At 35.9% G+C, this 25,671-nt stretch overlaps 2 protein-coding genes across 2 annotated transcripts in view; both read right to left on the reverse strand.

Moving 5' to 3' along the window:
• The window catches only part of LOC131842587 (hexokinase-2-like), a 32,615-nt gene extending 25,082 nt beyond the window's left edge, over positions 1–7,533 (reverse strand). Inside the window, exon 1 of the mRNA XM_059191164.1 lies at positions 7,413–7,533. The gene's annotated coding sequence lies outside the window, so the exon portion shown is untranslated. The remainder of the gene's footprint in view (positions 1–7,412) is intronic.
• A 6,717-nt stretch (positions 7,534–14,250) lies between these two features.
• LOC131842516 (zinc finger protein 570-like) lies at positions 14,251–23,608 on the reverse strand. Its single transcript, XM_059191069.1, has 10 exons — positions 23,443–23,608; positions 23,258–23,361; positions 21,764–22,408; positions 20,954–21,047; positions 20,435–20,555; positions 19,847–19,946; positions 19,205–19,441; positions 17,949–18,083; positions 15,921–16,041; positions 14,251–15,190 (listed from the first exon to the last, which is right to left on the reverse strand). Exons 1-9 carry the CDS (start codon positions 23,548–23,550, stop codon positions 15,942–15,944), a joined length of 1,644 nt encoding a protein of 547 aa, XP_059047052.1. The 5' UTR covers positions 23,551–23,608; the 3' UTR covers positions 14,251–15,190; positions 15,921–15,941.
• Positions 23,609–25,671: the final 2,063 nt, after the last annotated feature.

The raw sequence follows: 25,671 nt of genomic DNA on the forward strand, positions 1-25,671 counted from the left end.
GCGATTGCTATTTTTGTTTATAATTAAATATATAATTTAAATAAATGTATAATGACCTGCATGATATATATCTTATATATAAAATTCTCGTGTCACAGTTTTCGTTCCCATACTCCTCCGAAATGGCTTGACTGATTCTCATTAAATTTTGTGAGCGTATTGAGTAGGTCTGAGAATCGGCCAACATCTATTTTTCATCCCCCTAAATGTTAGGGGTCGTCCACCCCTAAATTTTTATTTTATTTTTTAAACAAAATTTTTACTTTCTATTTTTTTATGATACAACATACAAAAATACATACAATCCTAAATTTTCACCCTTCTGTCATCAACCCCTATTTTTTTATAGCGTTATTAATTTATATGGCAAAACAACGTTTGCCGGGACAGCTAGTTATACATATATAAAATTCTCGTGTCACAATGTTAGTTACCATACTCCCCTGAAACGGCTCGACCGATTTTTATTAAATTTTATATGCATATTCCGTAGGTCTGATAATCGGCTACTATCTATTTTTCATACCCCTAAGTGATAAGGGTTGTCCACCCCTAACGTTATTTTTAAATTTATTGGGAATTTTTTTTTTATTATGTTTCATTATAAAAAAATACAACCGAAATTCTATCTCCAACCCCTATTTTTTAATAGCGATTTAAATTTATATGGCAAACGTTGTTTTGCCGGGACAGCTAGCATATATACATATATATATATATATATATAACAATTGTAATCTATGTGTTTACGGATCGTACGCACAACAACAAGCTGCGTCCAAAAAGTGGTTCCTGCTCGTAAATATGATAACGTATCTGGTTGTTATGCTGAGCTCCTGAACTAATCACACTCATCACTGATTTAATATCTACTCACTTATGGTAAATACATACATCTATACATATAAATAAAACTGGAGTGTTGGTTTATAACATTGAAATAACCGTTTTTTACTACATTCATATGAATATAACTACGGTACATACACCAAAATAACATTTTTTACAATTTTTGTGTCTGTCTGTCTGTTCAGGCTAATCTCTGTAAAGGCTGGACCGATTTTGACGGGATTTTTATTGGCAGATAGCTGATTTAATAAGGAGTAATTTAGGCTACTTATAATTGATAAAAATATAGTTAAATTCCACGCGGACGAAGTCGTGAGTACAGCTAGTTAGTAATATATTAGTAACATATAGTAAGAGCATTACAGTAATGCTCTTACTATATGTTAGTGGTATTATAAATGTGTTAGTTTGTTTGTTACCTTTGGACTTAACGGCTCATCCAATTGCCATGGAATTTAAAAAAAAGTAGTTTTGTTTTTAGACTATTAACATTATTAACGAGAAAGTTTGTAAGGATGGATTGTATTGTATGTATTGAATTATAATGCACAACTGATAACTAGGATGCTATAATGACACGACACTTACGAGACTGATTCTTTATTATATTGGCGGTGAATATATTTTTTTTTTTAAATTAATATCAACATAATTATTTATTGAATTTTTATTTACATAACTTAATTGTACAACTAAGAACCTAAAATTGAAAACCTTAAAAAATATAATGTAATAACTAAAATATATTATTAAAAGAAGTCCCTTTAGACAAGGTTCCGATACTGGCAGCGTTCCCCCTTTGAATGGAATTCACACAGCGCCATCTGGACCCAAGTTAAGCTAGCTGAAGCTTGTGTTATAGGTACTAGACAACTGATAAAAATACATAGATTTTTTTTCGTAAATACATACACATTATACATAGAAAACACCCAGACGGATACAAACAATCATACTTCATGAATACAAATGTGTGTGCCGTGCGAGGAATCGAACCCGCGAACGTAAAGCGGTGTGCTAGACCGCTAGACCACCGAGGTCGTCAATACACTACCAGCAATGAAATCATTAGTATTATTTGCTGTTTGCCCGGGGACGTATTTACCATCGTATCTGCCGTATCAAGTATACGGGGCCCTCGGCCCACGGGGCCCCAACGTGGGTAAGTAAAAATTAAATTAGATAATTGCAGTCCACTGCTGGACATAGGCCTCTCCTAATGCACGATCTTCAGCCCTTCTCATCCAGTTACTACCCGCAATCCTACAAGAGGAGGTGAATACTCCTACCTTTTTTCTCTATCCTTTTTTTTACATATAGAATATCTTCAAAAGACCGTCACCCCGCCGGTGGGAGCGCGGGGCGGTGTGTGAGACTTACTCACCAAAAACCACACGCACTCACCTTCGGGGCCATTGGATTGGAGGGCTGCCTCCCTCAAGACCACCCCGGCGATGGGGGCCCCGTACAGAGCCATGGACCGCATCACGTCGAGGTATAGGCGGTGGGGACCTTCTCCCGGGCCCTTCACGTTTGGCAGCAGCCAGATAAGAGCGCCGGCGGCTGCCATAAGACGAGGGACCAGGTTCCGAAAGTGAGCGGAGAAGAAAAATTTTGCATCGACCGGGAAGAGTACCCCTACCCTAGGAGAGTGTATTTTAAGTTGAATTGTTTGTAAAAGTTTTGGAAAAAGTGATAGAAAGATAACTTTTGAAAACGATGCATATTTTTTTTTAAATTATACATTTTTCTTCTTTTGTGAGAAACTTTTACGTTTCTACCCCAAACAAATTTTTATACGGGGCCCCGCCAAGGCCAATACGCTTCTGCGTTTGCCCTTTATTGAATTCAGGAAACTAGTGTCATCAACACGCGACAAACATCAGAAGGCCTAAGTCTAATTAGAGCCCTTAAGAGGAGTGTGTCCACTCAATACTATCACGATGTAGATATTCATTTTTTTTTTCAGATTACTCTAAAACCCGCAGTTGGCCTTTACAGCTTCAACGGACGATAGGGGACGTGTGTAGATGGCACTCCAAACTAAATGAAGGACTGAATAGAGCGGCTGAAGGTCAACTTCCACCTGACGGATATGACTTTAGTCTGAGGGCACCGCTAGGGGTTCGAAGCTCTAGTCAGGCCGTCATAATTTCGATCCTTGTTTGAATTGGACGGGGGATCGATCGGAGGAGATATTATACAGTATTCCTTCTATCTCTATTCAGAGACCTTGTGTCTCTCCTCACCAAACGCGATAGTAATACTTTCAATAGAAAATTTAGCATAAATATTTACCTTTCGCTCTATTCGGCTTACACTGTTATTACAATAAATATAAAGTTTTTTTTTTAATTGTTATTCTAAAAATTCAGTATAATTCCAATGTTTTGTATATTGTTTCATATTCTTATATTGTCTTGGATTGAATACGAATGAACTAAATGTACTTTTTTTTTGGTGAAAATCAATATTTTGGATTATTCACACGAATGAGCTGAAGGTACATTTTGAGAAGTTATTTTGAGTTACGTATATTTCTAAAACAAACTTTAAAGAAACTCTGAATAATGCAAAACGTCGATATTGCCTTATCATGTAGACAAAATGTCATAGTGTTTAATAATTTATTGTAGACTAGTTGTACCAACGGCTGCGTCCGCGTGGAATTTAACTTTATTTTTCTAAAATGTGTGTTGAAATTTGAAATCCCCTGACTGTACAACTAATGGAATGCACGATTGCTAAGAATATTATGTTATCTGTGGTAATATGTCATAAGTTTTTAATTTATTTATAGATTAGCTGTACCCGCGACTTCGGCCGTGAGGAATTTTGCAACATATTATATTATTCCAAAATAAAACTAGCCTAAGTTATTCCTTATTACATCAGCTACCTGCCAAATATAGCCTGCCTGGCAAAATCGGTCCAGACAAAATAAAAATTGTAAAAAAATGTTATTTTGGTGTATGTACCGTATTTATATTCATATGCATGTAGTAAAAAACAGTAATTTCAATATTACAAACAGTCACTCCAATTTTATTTATATGTAGAGATGTGTACATCTGTACATATAGATAAACTTCATAGTACCACGTTTTGTGCGGAGAGTGATCGGGGACGTGCAGCCTTAAGTCGTGGATTGAATGTTATCAAACAATAAATATAAATAGTTATCTAGTAATAGTACAGACTACATAACAGTGTAGGTACGTACGTAACAGATACCTACTGATAACATTACATAAGTAATTGTTGTTGGGCTGAGACCTTCGTTGATAACAACAGTTGCAGACACCTGCCACTTACGACTCGTGGAAAAATATTCAAGTAACATATAAATAAATTAACATCGTGAATTATTACACATGAATTAGAAATTAGGAGACCTCGGTGGTCTAGCGGTTAGCGCATCGTCTTACTTCCGAGGGTTGGGGGTTCGATTCCTCACACAGTACAACCTTTTTTTTTTTGAGGACTACTCTAATGCAGTTGGCCGCAGCTGGCCTTTTCAGCTTCTCCGGATGTTAGGGGGCGAGTGCAGATGGCACTCCAAACCAAAGGAAGGACTTATGGAGCGGCTGAAGGCCAACTCCTGCCTGAAGGATACGACTTTAGTCTGAGGGCACCGCTAGGGGTTCGAACCTTGGCTCAGGCCGTCGATTTCGATCCCCGTTTGAATTGGACGGGGGATCGATCGGAGGGGGAACTGTACGACCATTTGTATTCACTATAAATTTTTTATCGTTTTGGATGTGTTGTTTGTGTATATTATGTATGTATTTGCAATAAAAAATGTATCATGTGTTTGTTTGTATGTCAGTTATCTAGTACCAGTAACACAAGCTTTAGCTATCTTAACTTGGGTCAAGATGACGCTGTGTGTACTGTCCTGAGATTTTTATTATTATTATTACTTATTCTGCATCCTAATTACCTCATCTTCTACAGGTACTCCGCAAGCGTACAAATTATTGTATACTAGCTACCCCGCCCGGCTTCGCCCGGGTGTACATCTATTATACATATAAACCTTCCTCTTGAATCACTCTATCTATTAAAAAAACCGTTTCAAAATCCGTTGTGTAGTTGTAAAGATTTAAGCATACATAGAGACGGACAGACAGCGACAGCGACTTTGTTATATACCATGACTAGCTACTCTCCCCGGTTTCGCCCGGGTGTACATATAAACATTCCTCTTGAATCACTCTATCTATTAAAAAAAAGCCTCAAAATCCATTGCGTAGTTTTAAACATTGCTGAGAAAGCAATCCACACATTTATTTATATGGCAACTTTATTAGTCTATGTTTGATATATGTAGAATGTAGAGTGATGCTCTCTGGTTGCTGTCTGGTTTTTTTAATAAGTAAAATTCGTCTCTGATAAGTTTCATAATTTGGAAATATAAATAAATATATAAATATTAATAGTGTGTATAAATATAGAATAAAATTGCCTGCTAAATTACTTCAAAATAATAAACATACTTACGGACGGACAGACAGCGACAGCGACTTTGTTTTATACTATGTAATGATCCTCAATACATGAAAATTGTAATATAATAATAATAATAATCTCAAGACAATTCACACAGCGCCATCTAGTCCCAAGCTAAGCAGAGCTTGTGTTATGGGTACTAGACAACTGTTATAGATATATGGATGCAGTTTTTTTAAATAAATACATATTATACTTAGAGTATATATCTGTGGCGCGGTGGTTATCCTCATCACTGTAGCGTTATATATGTTGTGATGAGGTGTCGCTACATAATATATTATTTATTGTAGTATGTATACAGTAGTGAGTATACAGGTGAAATAATTGTACCATTTATTGTACATTATTAAGTTTATTGGTAGTATCCTACAAGGCTTATTTATAACGCGTACAGTCGTCGCGTGGTCGGGACGTAGACTGATTTTACACTTAACTTAAATCTACGCTTCTATTCTATTCTATTCTATTCTATGTTAGTGGCGACGTAAACTAATGAAAGGTTTTCAAGTGTCAACAGAAATATTACAAGTGTAGGCACATATTTGACAGCCTCAGTGGTCTAGTGGTTTAGCACACTGCTTTACTACCCGATGGTCGTGGGTTCGATTCCTCGCACGGTACAAATATTTTGTATTCATGAGTATGATTGTTTGTATCGATCTGGGTGTTTTCTATGTATAATATGTATTTATTTACAAAAAAAAATGTATCCATGTATTTATATCAGTTGTCTAGTATCCATAACACAAGCTCTACTTAGCTTGGGACTAGATGGCGCTGTGTGAATTGTCTTAAAATATTATTATATCGTAATAACCCTAATAATAATAATAATAATGATGATCACTGTCAGCCGTCATTAAATTCTAATGATGAATATCCTGACATAATACGTTATCTACATAATCTGTATAGCATTATACTGTAATTTACCTGTTCACAACACATACTCAAAACGTAATGGTCCAAATGCTGTTTGTACGATGTTTTGTATTCTTTTCCTGGACAGAGGTGTCTATTACATTCATGACCTGCGTAGGTAATTGCTTATTTAGGCACTTTAGCTATGCCCGCGGTGTCTATATTACTGTAAAGTTTCATAACAATCTGTTCAGTAGTTTTGAGTGAAAGAGCAACAAACATCCATCTATACTATCAAACTTTCGCTTTTATAATATAACTAGCAACTCGCCCCGGCTTTGGCCGGGTATATGTATTATACAGATAAACATTCCTCTTGAATCACTCTATCTATTAAAAACCGCTTCAAAATCCGTTGCGTAGTTTTAAAGATTTAAGCATACATATGGGTGGACAGCGACTTTGTTTTATACAATGTAATGATTAAGAATACACAGGTTAAACAATAATACCGATTAATTTGTAAGACTAACACACAAGTTTCCTGCTCATTCTTCTTGTGATGAATCTGCGTTCCGAATGAGTGGTAGAATCAAAATATGACTATTCAAAAGTGCTTGTAATGAGTTTATTTGAATAAAGATTATTTCTTTCTTTCTTACTTTTTTTTTGTTTTGAAAATAAATTAAAATTAATAAAAATAACAAATGCCAATCACGCTCTCCTCCCGCCTAATTTAAAGTGATAACCAAAATAATACGTATGTACATACATAAAAATCTTCTGTTCTGTGCAAAGGATTCTGATCAGCTGTAGGTAAGGTTATTTAATTCAGTTTTGTTTATTATTTTTATATCCATTGTAAATAATAAATAATAATTTTATGTAGATATTAGTAGAATTTACTGTCGATCTGTTTACACTCATGTTAATTTACATCGCGTTGTACCTATAACGAACATGCGTTGTACATACTCGTTTTTACACGAGCACTACTATGTTATAGATATCTTAATATTAAAAATAATAAATTTTTAAAAGAAAATATATATGTATAGACGATGAAGTTACTACTAAAATCATTTAAGTACTATATTAATGTTTACATATGTAAAACTACTTTAATTAATTAAATATCACAATATTATTATTTTCTTTACTATTAAGTTGAACAAATATTTACTTACATTGTGTTTGGACACAAACGCGTCAAAACAACGTCAAGGTTGACTCTATATAAATGATCGGGATCCGAAACCGAGCACCGCACCCCACAAACAAAACGGAACGTACGTACAAGTGACTCCGCTCGCGACACCACACTACCGTCTCTCTGTTAGATATTTGACTAACATTCGACCTCGCTCGTCAACGCCAATCAACTGTTCAAATACACCTCCACTACATATAGTTTGTTCGCAATTGATGCAGTCTCATTTTGGCAGGGTTATACTGAAGGCAGGTCACACGTTTGTTTCAACCAGCTGTTAAACTGCGACACAGACGGACGCCGCAGTTAATTTAATAGTCGCAAGAGAAATGCCCTCGTACTCTACTGTCTTATTACAAAAAGATAAACCTGGTTAAGCACTATTAATAAACCATTGACCAAAGTATTCCTTATTACAAAACGAAGTAAACTGTGTGTCTAAACCGTGATTCGTCTATGGTCTAAAGTTAGACCTGCGGTGCCCTAGTTTGCAACAGTAGTCTAAATGCAAAAACTCAAATTCCATTTTAAAAATTGTATTGTAAGTTGTTGTTTTTTGAAAAATTTCTTAACTAAATTAAAAATATATTAGCTAAAAATATTTAAAGCTAATTTTACAAAAATATAAATATATAAAAGATGTTATTTGTTATTTTTTTCACTGTATTGACTTTGAAATAGTCAAATAGAAAAATAGTGTTGGTAATTTTGTTAATTTGCGTTAAAATGCTTATATCTGGAAGTTTTTGCAACTTGCCCCTAGGCAAAATGTCAACCAAAGCAAACTTTAAACAACCACTGACACAGTGGTTGTTTAAAGTTTGCTTTGGTTGTTACGCGAGCCCCCGGGTGATTGCCTATTACCTCGTCGCTAGAAATATCCCCAATCAGGTCGACCTCCACGCCTAGTTTCAAAGGTGAACCCCCTTTGAAACTATAGTGGTTAATTTTGAATGTTTTTGCCACGATATCCTGTGCTGACTTCACGCTCGTTTTAAAATCATTCATTGATGCGCCACCAGCGTATTTTGTCACCGGAATCAGTTTGATATCTTTTTCGGTCAGATTCGAACTCCCGATTTTTGCAAGCCTACAAATTATTGGAAGTGGTTACTGCATCATTTTCAAGTGTATACCTTGAGGGCGCCGTACCAATTACTGCCATTCCACGTCATTTTGGATTCAAATATGGTTGAAATGTGGACACATTCGCATATAAGCCTTATTAGTGTACACAGTAATAATATAATACATGTATTTTAATTCACCATCGTTCATTTCAGTACTTTTACATGTGGGTCTATGACCACAACTACTGGTCAGTAACAGCAAGATTAAAAATAGATAGAAACTTCTTAGCTTTTTTTTTTTATGAATTCATGGAATGGCGCACCGGTCTGCGCTAACGGTTTACGCTGGCGTGGCACCAGTGGAGGATGATAAGATGAGCATGAGATCAGGTCAGTTAGACATCGTGGTGAATTTGAAAATTTATCATGATGGTTTCCAGGGTGAACCACGTGGAGATCAACCTGATATGGTACATTGATAGCAATGAGGTTATTAGACCACATTACTAACAATCGCCTTGCCGCCAGTTCTTAGCATGCCATGGATTCATGGTGTCCGGGTCCATCCTGTGGCAGAAGGGAAACTCCATGCAGTTCCGGGATTTGTGACCCGGGTGGTCCGGTCTAAGAGGCCCCTTACCGACATACGTCAACACTCACCTTCACCGCTCGTGTTTCTTACCCTGACCAGACAAGTCAGGGAGCATGCTAGTGCAGCTCTAGATAAACATTCTAGTATAGAATTTGCTGCAGTTATAGACAGGCCAAGATCTTATAGAAGATTGTAGAGACTCGCTGGTACACCTCACTCCTATAAAAAATTACTTGCATAGTAAAATATATTTTCTACATTACGCCACTAAGGAGCAGGACATTGTTGATCATATAATAGCAATGATATTACCATTCAGCTATAATGAACATATGCATTTTGATATCAGCTTGTGCGAGATCCTTACTAATATTATATATGCGAAAGTAACTCTGTCTGTCTCGCTTTCACGCCGAAACTACTGCACCGATTTAAATAAAATTTGGTATACAGATAATCTAGACCCTGAGAAAGGACATAGGCTACTGTTTAATGCGAAGAAAGGGTTGTAAGGGGTTGAAAGGAGAGATGCAACGTTCTATGGAAGTATCGTTATTTTTAAAGCTAGAAGCTTGAAACTTATATTTTATATGACATTCAAAGTTTGTACGAATTTTACCCTTAAGGGGGTGAAATAACATAGGGGATGAAATTCCTTGCGAAAGAAGTCGCGGGCACAGCTAATTTATTATAATAGGGACCAAGAATAACCTGACATTGAGGGTGAGGCAGCTGGAGTCCAGTCACAACGCGAGTTTCAAGGCGTTTGTGGTCCGGGTCCCTACCACTATGCTGCCCACCTTCATGAAGGAGGACTACTGGGCGTAGGGTGTGGTGTACCTGCGCTACCGTGGCAGATTGCCGTCTTCCGTGCCGTGACCATAGAGACAATTCAATATATGTTTTAAAATATTATTACATATATATGTTAGTCTATAAGGTATTTATATGGACCTAGTTGTCTAAAATAAATAAATAATAATAATAATATTAAATTTATTTTACATTTTAAACTACGAGTTCATGTCACCAGTTCTCAACTGAAGTAACTATCCGAAATGGCCCTACCATTTCGGATAGTGATATTATTTTTACTATCATAAGTGGCAGTCACATCTTTAATGAAAAATGATCTTGAGTTGATCTTAAGTTGCAGAGATGCTGTATACAAGATGAAGACGGGAACTGTGGAGGGGAGCACAATAAATGAAACATCCAGTAAAATTGTCAATATTATTGAACCGTGTCACAAAAGTAAACATTCCATTACATTATATACACTAATACGTTTATTATACAGTTTAAAATCATATGCGGCGCGGACGCGGTCACAATTAATAGGACAAATAAATTAAAACGTATCTATCACATGTGGAGGCACTTTGTATATACATACACGTTTGCTACGAACAAGTCCAAATAATACTAAATATACTCTATACATATTACATTCAAATGTCGCCTCCCGTCCAAGGACATGCGATCCATCCTTCTAGATCTTTCTGTAAGGATAGAAATTATTACTGTAATGAATTTAGTACAATTATCACCTTCTGGTGGGCATCAGTTGGACCTTATTGTAGAGTTACTTATGTTTAAACTTTCGTGTTTAATATACAACATTACATAGTATAAAATAAAGTCGCTGTCGTCTGTCTGTCCCTATGTATAATTAAATCTTTAAAACTACTCAAGTGATTTTGAAGAGGTTTTTTTAATAGATAGAGTGATTCAAGAGGATGGTTTATATGTATAATACATGTATTCTCTGCACCACCTATGGTTGACTGGTAGAAAATGCCGCATGGTGTTAAGTCCGCCAAATGTACTGTACTATATATTTTATTGTGTGCATTAAAGTTAAATAAATAAATAAATAAAATGTAAACCCGTGCGAAGCCGGGTACCCACCTGGCTTCTAGCTAGTTATTTTTATTATTAACTTGGTCTCAACACGAATAATATAATTTTGACGACCTCGGTGGTGTAGCTTTAGCACACCGATTTACGTCCGATGGTCGCGGATTCGATTACTCGCACGATTATTAGATTAGATATTCATAAGTTTGTTTGTATCGGTCTGGGTGTTTTCTATCTATGATATGCATATATTTACGAAAACAATATGTATTTGTATCAGTTGTCTAGTACCCATAACACAAGCTTTAGCTAGCTTAACTTGGGTCTAGATGGCGCTGTGTGAGATGTCCTGAGATTATTATTATTGTAGAAAACCAGTTTTAATAGTAATTAATTAACCCAGACAGCAATAAAGATTTATTCCGTTCTCTTCTAGAATTTCCAACGAAAAACATCTTTTTCTATTGTATTTGATAGTAAATATAGTATATATATTTAGTAGTAAATATATAGGCCTATATATTTTTTTTATTATGATATGGGCATGTAATGCGTAGGAATGAAGATCATATCCTAAGGACGGTGTTACATATGAATGTGAATGGTTATAAGGGTAGAGGAAGACCGAACAAGAGATGGATGGACTGTGTGAAAGATGATATGGTGAGAAAGGGAGTAAATAACAAGATGACTGAGAACAGAGATGAATGGAAGAGAGAAACATATTTTGCAGACCACAAATAAATGGGATAAGGAGGAAGCCGAGGATGATTTTTTTTTATTTTTATTCATCTAGAATTTCCAAAGTAAACGTTTTATTCTATTTAATTTGACAGTATTACAAGTGGCTACGGACTGTACTACTTTTTGAAATATTTTTTGGTAATTTTTTTTTTATTTTTATTCATCTAGTATTTTCAGCGTAAATATCTTTTTCTATTTAATTTGACAGTATTACAAGTGCCTTCGGACTGAAGTAGTAGTACTTTTTTATATAATTTTTGGGCATATTATTTTTTTAATTTTTATTAATTGCCAGATAATGCAGGTCGGCAATGAGCACTCTTACGTGAACGTTATCTGTGTCCAGTCAACGCGTAGTGAATTTAACAAAATATCATTTAAAAACAACATGTCTATAAGATAACCCCGGAGAGATCAATTGTGTATAAAAATGTATTATATTCCGTGCATATAACGAGCAATAGTCTAAACATTTTGTTATTTTAATACAATTATTTTATACTAGCTTTTACCGGGGGCTTCGCTCGCATTGAATCCACTATATCGGAGATCATTGCAATAGAAATGAATCAATATGATGATTATACTCTATAGCAAAATGTTGATATTATATTTTATGTTTTATAAAAAAACTAGCCCTGGCTTCGCACGGGTGTGAACATGTATTATACATACATACATGTAAACCTCCCTCTTGAATCACTCTATCTATTTAAAAAACCGCTTCAAAATCCATTGCGTAGTTTTAAAGATTTAAGCATACATTGGGACGGACAGACAGCGACAGCGACTTTGTTTTATACTATGTAATGATTTGTATTTGAAGTTAGTTTTTTTAATTTTACATTCTTGTTTATGCATTCATTGTATCATCAATACTTCCCCGAATATATTTTCTCCGTGTACCTGTAGCAATAATTTTTATCGATATGTAAAGTTGCGTTTACGTTGCAATGCTAGTTGACGGCGTCAAATGGGGTCAATATAATCGCATTATTGACAGATGACGTCATTTTGACTACGTTACATACGAAAATCGTTGCAAACGAAGTTACATAATTAGCCCACTGGTCTTTTTCGGTTTACCTATACAGAAATAAAAAAAACTACAACAAATTTCATTCCCCAGGGACAGATCGAACACTACATAGCGTGGACACACTCGCCTAAACTTTTCTTGCTTTGTATAAGTCTGTTCAATTTGATCCCCTACATATCTGTATAAGTTTGTTAATTTATATAAAAACTTTAGTACTCGAGGTACATACTAGATGGCGCTGTGTTAAAAGTAGACGGCGATATGGTTTCGTTCTATTACTGTGTATATATGTACGCCATTTTGTAAAATAAACCCCTTTTTTAGTTCAACAATCCATCATCGCTCGTTGTTTTATTTATTATCACCAGAGGACGCTGTAGTAGAGTCCAGAGGGTTGTACAATATCTTTAATCAACATTACGTATTTATTATGAATGATAACAGTAAGGGATTGTCCATTAATCATGTGGGTTGAAAGGGGGTGACAAAAATCACGAAAATATCACAAGGGCCTCCCCCTTGGGAGTGTAGTAAGATATCACTTGTATTTATTTTTTCTATTCAATCAAAAACAACCTGCAAGCTAGTCTAGACATTTTTATCATTCATAATTCTATTTTATTATGAAGTTAAGGACCACCTTAACTTCATAATAAAATAGAATTACAGTTTATACCTGTATTCAAGGATAACATTAAAAAAAAATTAAGATTCTTTGCTGGCACTAAAAATACACGTGATGTTGGGGGATGGGGGGATTGTCCTTAACCTCACTGCGTCTCACCAAGGGGTAGGGGGTTAAAAAATGCTAAGAAAAGATCACGTGATTAATGGACGACCCCTAAAGCGTGGTTATGTAACAGTAACTTGACGCTTTTTATTTGTGCCTTATATTCATAAAATCAATAAATATATTTACTAAGGCTCGACCGAGATCTCGGTCTCGGCATTCTCGGCTACAAATCCAACTTATCTCGGTTCTCGGCTAATTGTAGCCGAGATTCTCGGTCATGACCGAGATTATAACTTTGTTCGGATCGGCATTCAAACTTTAAGGCGCGATGTCGATTGGTGTAAGTGCGTGAGAGGGTTGAATTGTGATTGGTTGAAGTCCCGGCTGGCGAACTGCGGCCTAGGATCAGATTCTCGTGAGACACATTAGAATAGAATAGAATAGAATAGAAAATAATTTATACAAATAAACTTACATTGAAGAACTTTTGAATAGTCATCACATTTTTTTTAATCTACCGCTCATTCGGAAAGCTGTCTCATCACAAGGAGAACGAGCAAGAAACTTGTGTGCTGCTCTTTTAGATAATTTTATTCTTACTTTACAATTTCAGTTGAAGTGTGTGAATACAAACCACCGATTAGCACTAATTCAATTAAATAATCAAATAGAAATAATATTGAATACACAACAATTGGTTAAACAATTAATAAGAGGAAATCAGTAATAATGATTAGAGCAGATCAGTCCCTACAAGCAGCACCCGTTCACCAGTATGACGGATGACCCAGCCATCACTGCGCTCGACCATATTTTAGGGAACCCAATGACCCGGCCCACCACGCCGCCACAAGTCTGGACATTTTAGTGACCTTAAATTTACTGATTTTATGAATATAAGGCACAATACAATAGTCAAAACTTGTACCCAAGACGGCGACAACTTAAGGACACATTACACTATCATCTTAATACATCTGCATTTAAAAAATTGATCTCATTAAAACCTACCTATAATTTTAAAAATACAACAATGAAACTGCTCAGTTAAAGCAATAAAAGCAGTGTAATTTTGTTTATCTTTATATATAAAAATTACGTGTCATGTTTTCTGTCCGCGATGTACTCCTAAATTACTGAACCGACTGCAAATTTGATTAGCACATTGTGTGCAATTTGATCCAACTTGAAAGATAGGATAGCTTACATCTCAATTTATAGTCGCAATATTATTTTATTCAAGAACCTTAGTCTGATAGTTTTATTTTTTAATTACGGAGCATAATTTCGTATCTTTTATCAGATATCCATTTTAAAACTACATATATGACATACGGAAAATTAATAAACTTACTATGTTTCCATCATTATACGTTGACAATTGTTTCAATTACATTCAGAAGTCATAAAAATATTTAAACTAGTAGTATTGACATAAGTAAAACAAATTTTTTACAATATCAATCGGACATTGCATATGATAGTGTAAGATGCCTCTTAGTACCATTATAGTTGTACAGATGTCATTATTAGTGAAACGGTTCAGTAACCACGGTGTACACTACACTAGGTAGATGTTCTGGCTCCGTCCGCATTATTAGTATCTATCATTATATCACATTTGTCAATTTGTGAGGACACACGAGTGTATATATCACGTAACTAGTTCAGTCTGTGTGTGTGGGCGTAACAAACGGTAGCCGTCGTTGCGGGCTATCTGCAAACATAACATAATATACATAAGATTTTATTTCATACTGGCTGTTCCGGAAACTTTCTAAAATAAAAGTAGACTAAGTTACTCCTTATTACATCAGCTACCAAAAAAGTCCCGTCAAAATCGGTCCAGCCGTTTCAGAGATTAGCCGGAACAAACAGACAGACAGACAAAAATTATAAAAAATGTTATTTTGGTGTATGTACCGTATTTATAAATATGCATGTAGTAAGAAACGGTAATTTCAATATCACAAACAGACACACCAATTTTATTTATATGTATAGATGAGTGTAGGCCACGTTATTACCGCCTCTCCATGTATACCTTTCTAAAATAATAATTTTCTCTAATTCCATTGAATCTGCCGACCCTAGGCTGCGGCCTATATGGCCTATATATATAAATCCAGGACTGGTTTATCGTATAAGGAATAGAGCTGCAACCATCGATAGCTAAGCGGGTTGCTAAACCGCTAGACCATGAGGTCTTATGGATAATAATGGAATGGTGCACCCGCCGCGCTAACGGTTTACGCTGGCACCAGTGGTGGATGATAAGATGAGCATAAGGTCCGGTTAGTTAACCGAGGTAAATACACTAATATGAAGATGAGGTCAGGTGATTTAGCTCATCGTGGTAAATTCACCATGAATTTATCACGCTGGTTTCCAAGGGGAACCCCGTGGAGGTCACCCTAGTGTAGTTAGGTGGTGATAAGGTACGTCACCTGTGCGCGTCGGGCCGCGTGCTAGATGCAGGTGGTCTTGAGGTGCATGGAGAGCAGTCCTTTGGCCACGAACCCGCGTCCGCACAGACCGCACACGTACGGACGCGCGCCGCTGTGGTACCTGACACACACACACACACACACACACAGGAACTGTTAAGAATGGTCACTCTATTCTCCCAAGTTTTAATTTAAAAATTAATCTGTAATATTATAATCTGTAAATCTGTAAACATGTATAATATTAATTTGACAAGAATACGAGCTGAGTTTCTTGTCAGTTCTTCTCATCTCGAAATCATTCCGAACTGACAGTAGATTTGACTTATCATAAGAGTCTGTAATAGTACCTACATGAATAAAGATTAAAAAAAAAATTAAAATAAAACAACATAATGCTTTTATATATATTGTAATAATAGAGTAAGCCGAGCAGAGAGGAAGGTAAATATAAATAAAGATATTTGGAATTATTTTGAATGGGATTTGAAAATCTCATTGCTAACAATGTATAAATCGTTATTATATCATACCCAATAATATTACACATAATTAAATCATTTATTCATACTATAATTAATTATTAATCTGGTAATCGAAATGAGGAATACTCCGTTCCATTAGGACTAACATAAAAGGTAAACAAAGGTTACTAACCAGTCTAGTGATAACCAAAATCAGTATCATTAAAAAATAATAAATATTCGTATTAAATATTTTGATAAATCTATTGAATGTTTCGATTTACTAATTTTATTGTACGTTATTACAAATACGTTAGTATACGTAAATATCTACACAAAGTTTTTGGTATAAATTGAAATAATAACAAATTTGTGTGTATAGATAGACACATAAGTAACATGCATAATTTCATAGTAGTTTTGAAGCTAAATATCACTTTAAGCCACAAATAATAACTGGAGAATTCACACAGCGCCATGTAGGCCCAAGGTAAGTAAAAGTTGTTTTATGGGTATTGAATAATTGATAGAAATACTTTTTTTTTAATACATACAAAATATACATAGACGTCCACGGTCTCGATAGTCTAGCGGTTTAGCAGATTCAATTCGGTATTATCAAGGGTCGATTCCTTGTACCGTACAAACAATTTACATTCATGAGTATGTTTGTTTGCATTGTTCCGCGTGTGTGGGACTGTATATAGGGCGCTGGGGTCGGTGCAGCCAACGATGGTGGTAATTAAAGATGCAATATGTAAAAGGATAGTATATTATAAAAATATATGTCGTAACAAACTATATGAAAGCAAGAGCAATACAAGGAATAGTAAAAAGGGAATCAATAACAAAACCATAGCAACCGATATAAAATATAAATATTTAAAAATAAGTAATAGTCGTACCAGCCAGCGGCCCAAATGTAAGGAGTCCTGTACACCGCGTCTTTTCTATGTAGATTTATTAAGTAGGTATTTAAAAAATATCTATGTAATAATATTAGTTGTCTAGTACTAATAACACGAGCTCTGCTTAGCTTCGGACTAGATGTTGCTGTGTGAATTATGTAGGGGTGTTATGTTATACATGGAAAACACCCCAGATCAATACAAACAATCATACTCATGAGTGGAACACACTCCCAGATTTCGTGTTCCCAGAGAAATACAACTCTGGATTCTTCAAGTCTATCATGAATAGATTTCTTCTGGGTAAGAGCACTGCATCCTAGGTCATTTAATTTCATTTATAGATGCGGTAAGACCGAGCGTAAACACATTACACCACCCACCCAAACATAAAAAAAATGTATGGTGGAAGTGTAATATCGTCACAAACACCTATATAAATATACATTGTAAATAAACTGGCTTTTAAAGAAAAATATATTAAATTGAGTTTCTTGCCAGTTCTTCTCAATTGGATCTATATACTGAACTGGACGGTAGGGAAAAATTATAATATAAAAAAAAATACGTTCATAAGTGGCTAAAATGTCCTACACGTTTCACGATTAAACGATTTTTTAATTTGACGTGCGAGTGAATACATGTACATAACGTACCGTTCGTGTATGACGAGCGTGGAGCGCTGGCTGAAGGCCTTGCCGCAGTGCGAGCACACGTGCGGCTTCTCCCCCGAGTGGACGCGCTCGTGCAGCGTCAGGTTGCACTTCTTCACGAATCCCTTGCCGCACGTCCTGCACACATACATTGGTTTTACTATAGCTTACATAGCAATCATCATCATCAATGCCTTCATTGCCTCGGTGGTCCAGCGGCCTTTTTATCGCACGGTACAAACATTTGTATTTGAGTATGATTGTTTGTATCGGTCGTTTTCTATATATAATATGTATGTCTATGTATTTGTATCAGTTATCTAGTACCCATAACACAAGCTTTAGCTAGCTTAACTTGGGTCTAGATGGCGCTGTGTGAATTGTCCTGAGATTATTATTATTATTATTATCCCATTATTTGGGGTTGGCGCAGTATGTCATTCTCTTCCACTGCTCTCTTACATAGCTTACATAGCAATATAGAAATAATTTAAATAATTTTTATTGAAGTAAAGGTGCATCTTACTATGAAATGTATATTCACGGTCAACAGAAAAAAAACTATACATTAATGGTAATTTTTTTTAATTAATTAATTTACTACTAACTGACCCCGTAAATATTTTGCCTTATAAATTAAAACTGCTATTAAAGTATGTAATGGTAGGTATGTATTTTTTAATGTCACATTATAAAATAATAAAAAAAATTGATGGAAAAATAAAAATAAAATGTTAGGGGTGATCCTTATCATTTAGGGGTATGAAAAATAGATAGTAGTCGATTCTTAGACCTACTGAATATGCATATAAAATTTAATAAAAATCGGTCAAGCTGTTTCGCAGGAGTATGGTAACAAATATTGTGATGCGAGAATTTTATATATAAGATTACTCTTTTTTCGGACTACTCTAATGTTGTTGGTCTTTACAGCTTCAGCGGACGATAGGGGGCGAGTGCAGATGGCATTCTAAACCAAAGGAAGGACTTATGGAACGGCTGAAGGATAACTCCCGCCTGACGGATACGACTTTAGTCTGAGGGCACCGCTAGGGGGTTCGAATCTCGGCTCAGGCTGTCGTAATATCGATCCCCGTTTGAATTAGACGGGGAATCTATCGGCTTTTCGAAATTACAGGATAAAATGGATAACGTCTTAGTTCTCTGGAATGGCGACGGTAGTGGTAGTCCATGAAAGAGAGAGAGAGAGAGATAGAGAGAGAGAGCGCGGGGGAGGGGGGCAGGAGCAGGGTACTGACTTGCAGACGTTGGGCTTGTAGCCGGTGTGTATGCGGATGTGGAACTTGAGATGCTCGCGCGAGGTGAGCGCCTTGCCGCAGACGTTGCAGAGGAAGTTCCGCTCGCCGGAGTGCGCGCGCTGGTGGCGCCGCAGCGAGTTGAGGTGCGCGAACTGACGCGCGCACTCCCGGCACCGCAGCGACAGCGCCCGCCCCGCCGCCTCCGGGTGCGCGCGCAGGCGGTGCGACAGCAGCTGTCTACGGCACACAACACCACACCCTCCCTCTTCCGGTTACCCGCGACCCTATCTATGTCGTCGCTCCTAGCGTAGGACGCTCGGCCTGCCTGCGGAGCGTCCTACGCTACGTTTGCCGATTCTCATGTAATTATGGTGACATTATTTCTCTTAACTCTAATATATAAACAAACAAACGTACAGTCACATACGGAGTGTTATCACGGATGGCGTAATCAGAGATATTGTGGGTTGTCGATGTTGTAGTGAAAGCAACGTTTGACGTGCTCATTTTGCTGTACATTATGAATCCAACTTGCCACCTATGGCCATCTCTCGAATCATTTAGTTTTTTTCGCTGGAATCACGAATATAAATTAACAGTCATTTTGGTTTGGTTTTGGCCTAATTATTTACATATACTTACTTCATATATACAAAACCTTCCGGACACAGGTCACAGATGAATCTCTTAGTGAGAGGCTGTATAATGTCCGCACCATCTTCGCCCATCTTGTGAGTGAGACCTATAACATAACATGTTTGTTTCTAGAAAAAATTAAACCTCAATTTCTTATTCCTAATAAAAAAAACGGTGATGACTTATGTAAGTAATATAAAATGATGCTTTTTATATATTGCTATACTAGTATCAATTAATTGTACAATTTCATAAATATTTTATAGTATAAGGAACATCTGAGATTGGTACACGCCTGATGATATGTACTATCGTCCATGAGGACCAGTAACATCAGGTGAATTGGAAAGTTTTTTGATAGTTTTGATATCTTTTTGGTACTAAATATAGAAAGAAATAATCTTTATTCAAATAAACTCAATACAAGCACTTTTGAATAGTCATATTTTGATTCTACCACTCATTCGGAACGCAGATTCATCGCAAGAAAATGAGTGAGAAACTTGTGTGTTGCTCTTTTGAATAGATAGTTTTTTACGCCGGTCGCGCTCCGGCAGCTGTACACGTGTGGTAGAGGTGCGAGTATATACTGACCGTGCTTGAGTATCTGGTGGGGGTCGCGGAAGGTCTTCTCGCAGACGGCGCAGCGGTACGGGCGCCGGTCGCGCTCCCAGTGCCGCCGCCAGTGCGCCGCCCACTCGCCGCGCTCCAGCACCTGCAGCACCACACACCCACGCGGCTCTCATTCTGTACTACTACGGGCGTTACTTTGATATATCGGTATATAGCACCTGCAGCATCACACACACGCATACGTTTCTCATTCTGTACTTCAGTAAATCAGTACATATAGTTTCTATCTTTCTCTATACACGATGTTTTCTGTCAAATTTAGTATGTCATATTTGATGAATTTGATGCATGCTATTGAAATTGATGGCCTGGAAAAATCATGATGGTTTCCAAGGTAACCGAGTGGAGGTCGACCAGCACAGAAGGTAGTAATCCATGTCAGACATCAATGGGGTTACTAGTCCAGTTGAAATTCCTAACGGTCGCCTTCTCCACGTGTAGGTAGATTAATAACCATAACCGGTGAGTGTCGGTGTGTACCTTCCTGCAGCGCACGCACCGCAGCGGGTCCTGGTCGGGCGGCGGCGGCGCCGGTGGAGCGTCCGCCCAACTCTCCGCCTCCGTCACGTGCTGCCTGCCACAAACCGACCACCGTTTAACCACACACTTATATATTTATATATATACCAACTATTCTTAGATGTAAATAGGAGCAAACTATTTCAAGAAACAGAAAACTATGATTTGAAAATTTAATATCGTGATTTCTTTCATTTACAAATAATCTTTTTCTTATTTAATGTTAGTAACAAATGACAGTGACAACTATTATTATGGATTAGCCGTACCCGCGACTTCATCTGCATGAAATTTAAAGTTAAATTTCATGCAGATGAAGTTTCTGTTTCTAAAATAATGGAATTTTTCTAAAATAACAGTCAAAATAGGTCCAACCATTTCAGAGATTAGCCGGAATAGACAGACAGAAATACAGGAAAAAATTGTAAAAAATGTTATTTTGGTGTATGTACCATATTTATATTCATATGATGTGTCAAAATGGTCAATATTACAAACAGACACTTCCATTTTATTTATATATAGAGATGTATAGATTAATACTGAAAAACAAACATTTCATAGGTCCCCAAAATATCCTCATCCTGTAAAATACATTTTTATTCTGCTTTTAGGACTTTCAATTTAATAAATTTCTTCTTTTTTATTGTATTATATTGGCTTTAATTTCATAGGTACATGTACTTTACTCTACATAAACAATGGCCAAGATGAGGGTAAATCGGAAAAATAGTCTAACTTACATATATTCTAATAGATCTCTATATTTACCTATAATGTTGCAACATTTCGCTTCGGCTGTAAAACTGCAAGAAGCATATGCAGCAATTGTAAACTTTCAATTCGGCAGATGCCCGTTCCACTAATAGTGAAACTTGGATGTCCTCATCCTCATTTTCCTTCTTGACATTTAATTTCATTGACTCGTTATTCTTATCCATCACTGCTACTGCAGTCTCCTGAGGCAACACATTAATAAGCATCTCCCAATCTTTTTGTTTAGGTTTCTTTTTCCTCCCCTTTTTTTCTGTAACCTGACCATTTATTTGAGAATTCTTACCTTTTTTCTTTCTCTTTAAATTGATTAATGACATATCATCGCTATTATCGGATGCTACATCAGGCACTTCATTGGAAATATCATTATAATTGTCTGATTCTGTACTGAAATCTTCTATTTTAACAGGCGATGGAGAGGGAGGTTTTGGTTCATCTTTCACCTTGACTATACCCTCAGTGTGATCGACTGCAGGAGCTGCATTTGTGTCTGTATTATCCTTGTCATCAGTCTGTGTACTCTGTTCACAGTATGCGGGCGGAGGGGGTGAGCCGCTGTTGTGTTTTATTAAAGTGAGGTCAATTGAGTTCTCGCTATGTGTGTTGGGTGGCAGCAGCTGTGGTAACATTGCATGTAACCTGAAATTATTAAAAATACTATTAAGTTTATACTCCTCACATGTCCAGGCTGACTTCATATTGACTGAGAAATTAATCACTTACAAATTAAATAAATGTCAAAATATATTCTTAAATATCATTGAACCAAACTCAGATGTTAAAAAAATATACATATAATATCTACACCTCGATTGAACTGAAATTTTGTTAATTTCTCCCGACTTTAATCATGGCAACTCAATTGAGAGAAATCAAAAGTTATACCTTCAGAATTCCCCTAAATTCTTTCTGTGCATTGGCAGTGTTGTCAATTTGATGGATAGTGATATATGCCATTTAATAAAACTGTATTGTAGAGCCCCACTGCTCAGCATTTTTTTATTTGCCCCAGGGCTCTTGGTTACCTAAATACACCACTGTCTATAAAATAAACCTTCAATCATAACATGAAGGATAAATAACATCAAATGTTATGTTGAACTGAATCCAGTCAAATACAGTTTGTTGTTCCATATTCACATGCTTAGTTCATTATAGATCTACATTATTGTCTGTTACCAGTGATATAATTAACACAGATTTACAAGTTATTGTGAGTCAGTATTTAACCATCTGTCCACAGCAACCTAGGTGTTTTCTTCAAGATATATAGTGTTATTGTTCAATAACAGTGGTAACCCGATACAGTTCATTATACACAATTTACAGAGAGATTAAAAGTTCATGAAATCTATTTATCTACGCCATATAAGACATTAGCTGAGAGAGATATATAAGAGATATATAAGCTTCTTTGAACTAGATGTTGGAAGATCAGTAAACTTAACTCCAAACCAAATATTCCAAACATTATACGATTATACTTACCGATTCTGAACTTCAATAGTTTCGTTACAGAATTGGTAAATATCATTCACTTTACAACTGCACTTATCACATATCTTCTGAGGCAGTCGATCATTTTTTAACACCTGCAAACAATGTAAATTTTTTACAATTCAGTCGTGTATAGGTTAAAATAACAAAATGTGATTTATTACAGTCAACAATACCTTAATCGGCAAATATAACGACATTTTCAAGTATAAAGCGTTCTGTTCGTCAAAAATATCATTATTTACAAATTTTGTGGAACAACATAATCTACATATGATATCCATTATTATTAAATAAATATAATAATTTATGTTTATCGCTTGTTTATTCCTGTAGTCGTACCGAAAGTGACAGATAGTTCAGCCATTTGTCATTTTTGTCAAATATTGACCCTTTTGCTTCAGTGTTGCCATTTATTACTGGGGTATTAAGGAAGACCTAAAACATATATCGATCTATTCTAGGTACGTACAACATAGAAAGGGCAGAGAGAGGGTGGGTGGACGACGCAGACAAGAGGGCGGAGAGACGCTGCGCCAAACTTTTGATTAATGAACACAATGTTCATAAAGTTAACTTACTTTAGTTAAATTCCAGATATTCAAAACATTGAAATGTTTAACAAGTGGTTGCTCGTTTTACGTTTTTAATTAGAGTTAATGCTGGAGACCGATATATATATATAATAATATAATTTCGATTTTTACATACTACAGCTTTATGTCATTTTAGTACATAAATAATGACTTACTAGCGCAAATAACTATAATTATTCGAAAAAGAAAATTTAAAAAAGAAACATTACATTCCATTTTGAAAAATAAAAATCATGAATACGCAATGTATTCTTGTTTTTACCAAAAAATGTACAGACATAGAGCCAAAATTACTAGCTATATGTTATGTTTGCGATAGCTCGCGATAAAATGTAGAGCGGTGTATCCTTATCTCTTTATCGTGCGCTATAAACAAATACATGTCTAAAATTGACTTAACATAAAGCAATATACTTAGTTATAGCAATTGCATGCTATAACAAGTATTATAGTATTTTCTCTAGCAACTATGTGAAGAAAACCCAATTTTGCATTATTAGACATAGATTATTTATCGTCAGTACATAGTATAAAACAAAGTCGCTGTCGCTGTCTGTCCCTATGTATGCTTAAATCTTTAAAACTACGCAACGGATTTTGAAGCGAATTTTTAATAGATAAGGTGATTCTAGAGGAAGGTTTATATTATATATATATTTATTTTTTATGGTACACCTTATATATACATGGTACATTGCTAGCAATGTATCATGTTAGGTTGACCTCAACGCGTTTTCCCCTGGAACCCATCGTGGTAAATACCCATTTGTCAAGACGAGCCAACTGACCTGACTGCATCCCTATCTTATGTTCTTCCTCTTGTACCCCGCCAGCGTAAATTCGTAACACAGGCGGGTGCATCTATTCCATTATAAAAAATGGGTCGTAATTAAAAAAAACTAATCAAGTATACACGAATGTATAACTTATGTTAATAATGTTTAATAGTGACTGTATACAGAATCTATACGTATACCTAAATAAAATTGGAGTGTATGTTTGTAATATTGTAATAACCATTTTTTACTACACGCATATGAATATAAATACGGTACATACACCAAAATAACATTTTTTTCAAATTTTGTATGTCAGTTTGTTCCGGCTAATCTCTGAAATGGCTGGACCGATTTTGACGTGACTTTTCTTGGCAGGTAGCTAATGTAATAAAAGTAACTTAGACTATTTTATTTTAGAAAAAATATTTTATTTTAAATAATTCCACGCTGACGAAGTCGCGAGTACAGCTCGTTTTTAAATATAATATGTAAGGCAAATATCTCCCTTGCCAGTTGAAACTGTGTTACGGCAAGGTAATACTTATGTTATTAGATTCTACTCTATTCTAAAAGAGATCTCTTAAACGATAAGACCGCCATTTGTAGAATAGAATAGAAAATTATTTATTCAAATAAACTTAATTTAAGCACTTTTGAATAGTCAACATTTTTTTAAATCTACCGCTTATTCGGAAATCTGTCTCATCACAAGAAGAATAAGCAAGAAACTTGTGTGTTGCTCTTTTAAACAATCCTTGTAAATTCACATTTTACAAGTCGAAACGTGTGAATACAAACTACCAACTAGCACTAATTTATTTAGGCTCAAATATAAAAACACAATAAGATTAAATCAGTCGTAGTGATAAGAGCAGACCAGTCCTTACAAGCAGCACTCGTTCACAAGTATGACGGATGAGCCAGCCATCATTGCGCTCGACCATATTTTAGGGAGCCCAATGACCCGGCCCACCACGCCGCCACATGTCTGGACATTTTAGTGAGCATGACTACTCATTCCACTCGACCA

This window comes from Achroia grisella, unplaced genomic scaffold, assembly GCF_030625045.1.
Source record: "Achroia grisella isolate CSIRO2021 unplaced genomic scaffold, CSIRO_AGI_Agris_v1 utg241, whole genome shotgun sequence".
Classification (NCBI taxonomy): Eukaryota; Metazoa; Arthropoda; class Insecta; order Lepidoptera; family Pyralidae; genus Achroia; species Achroia grisella.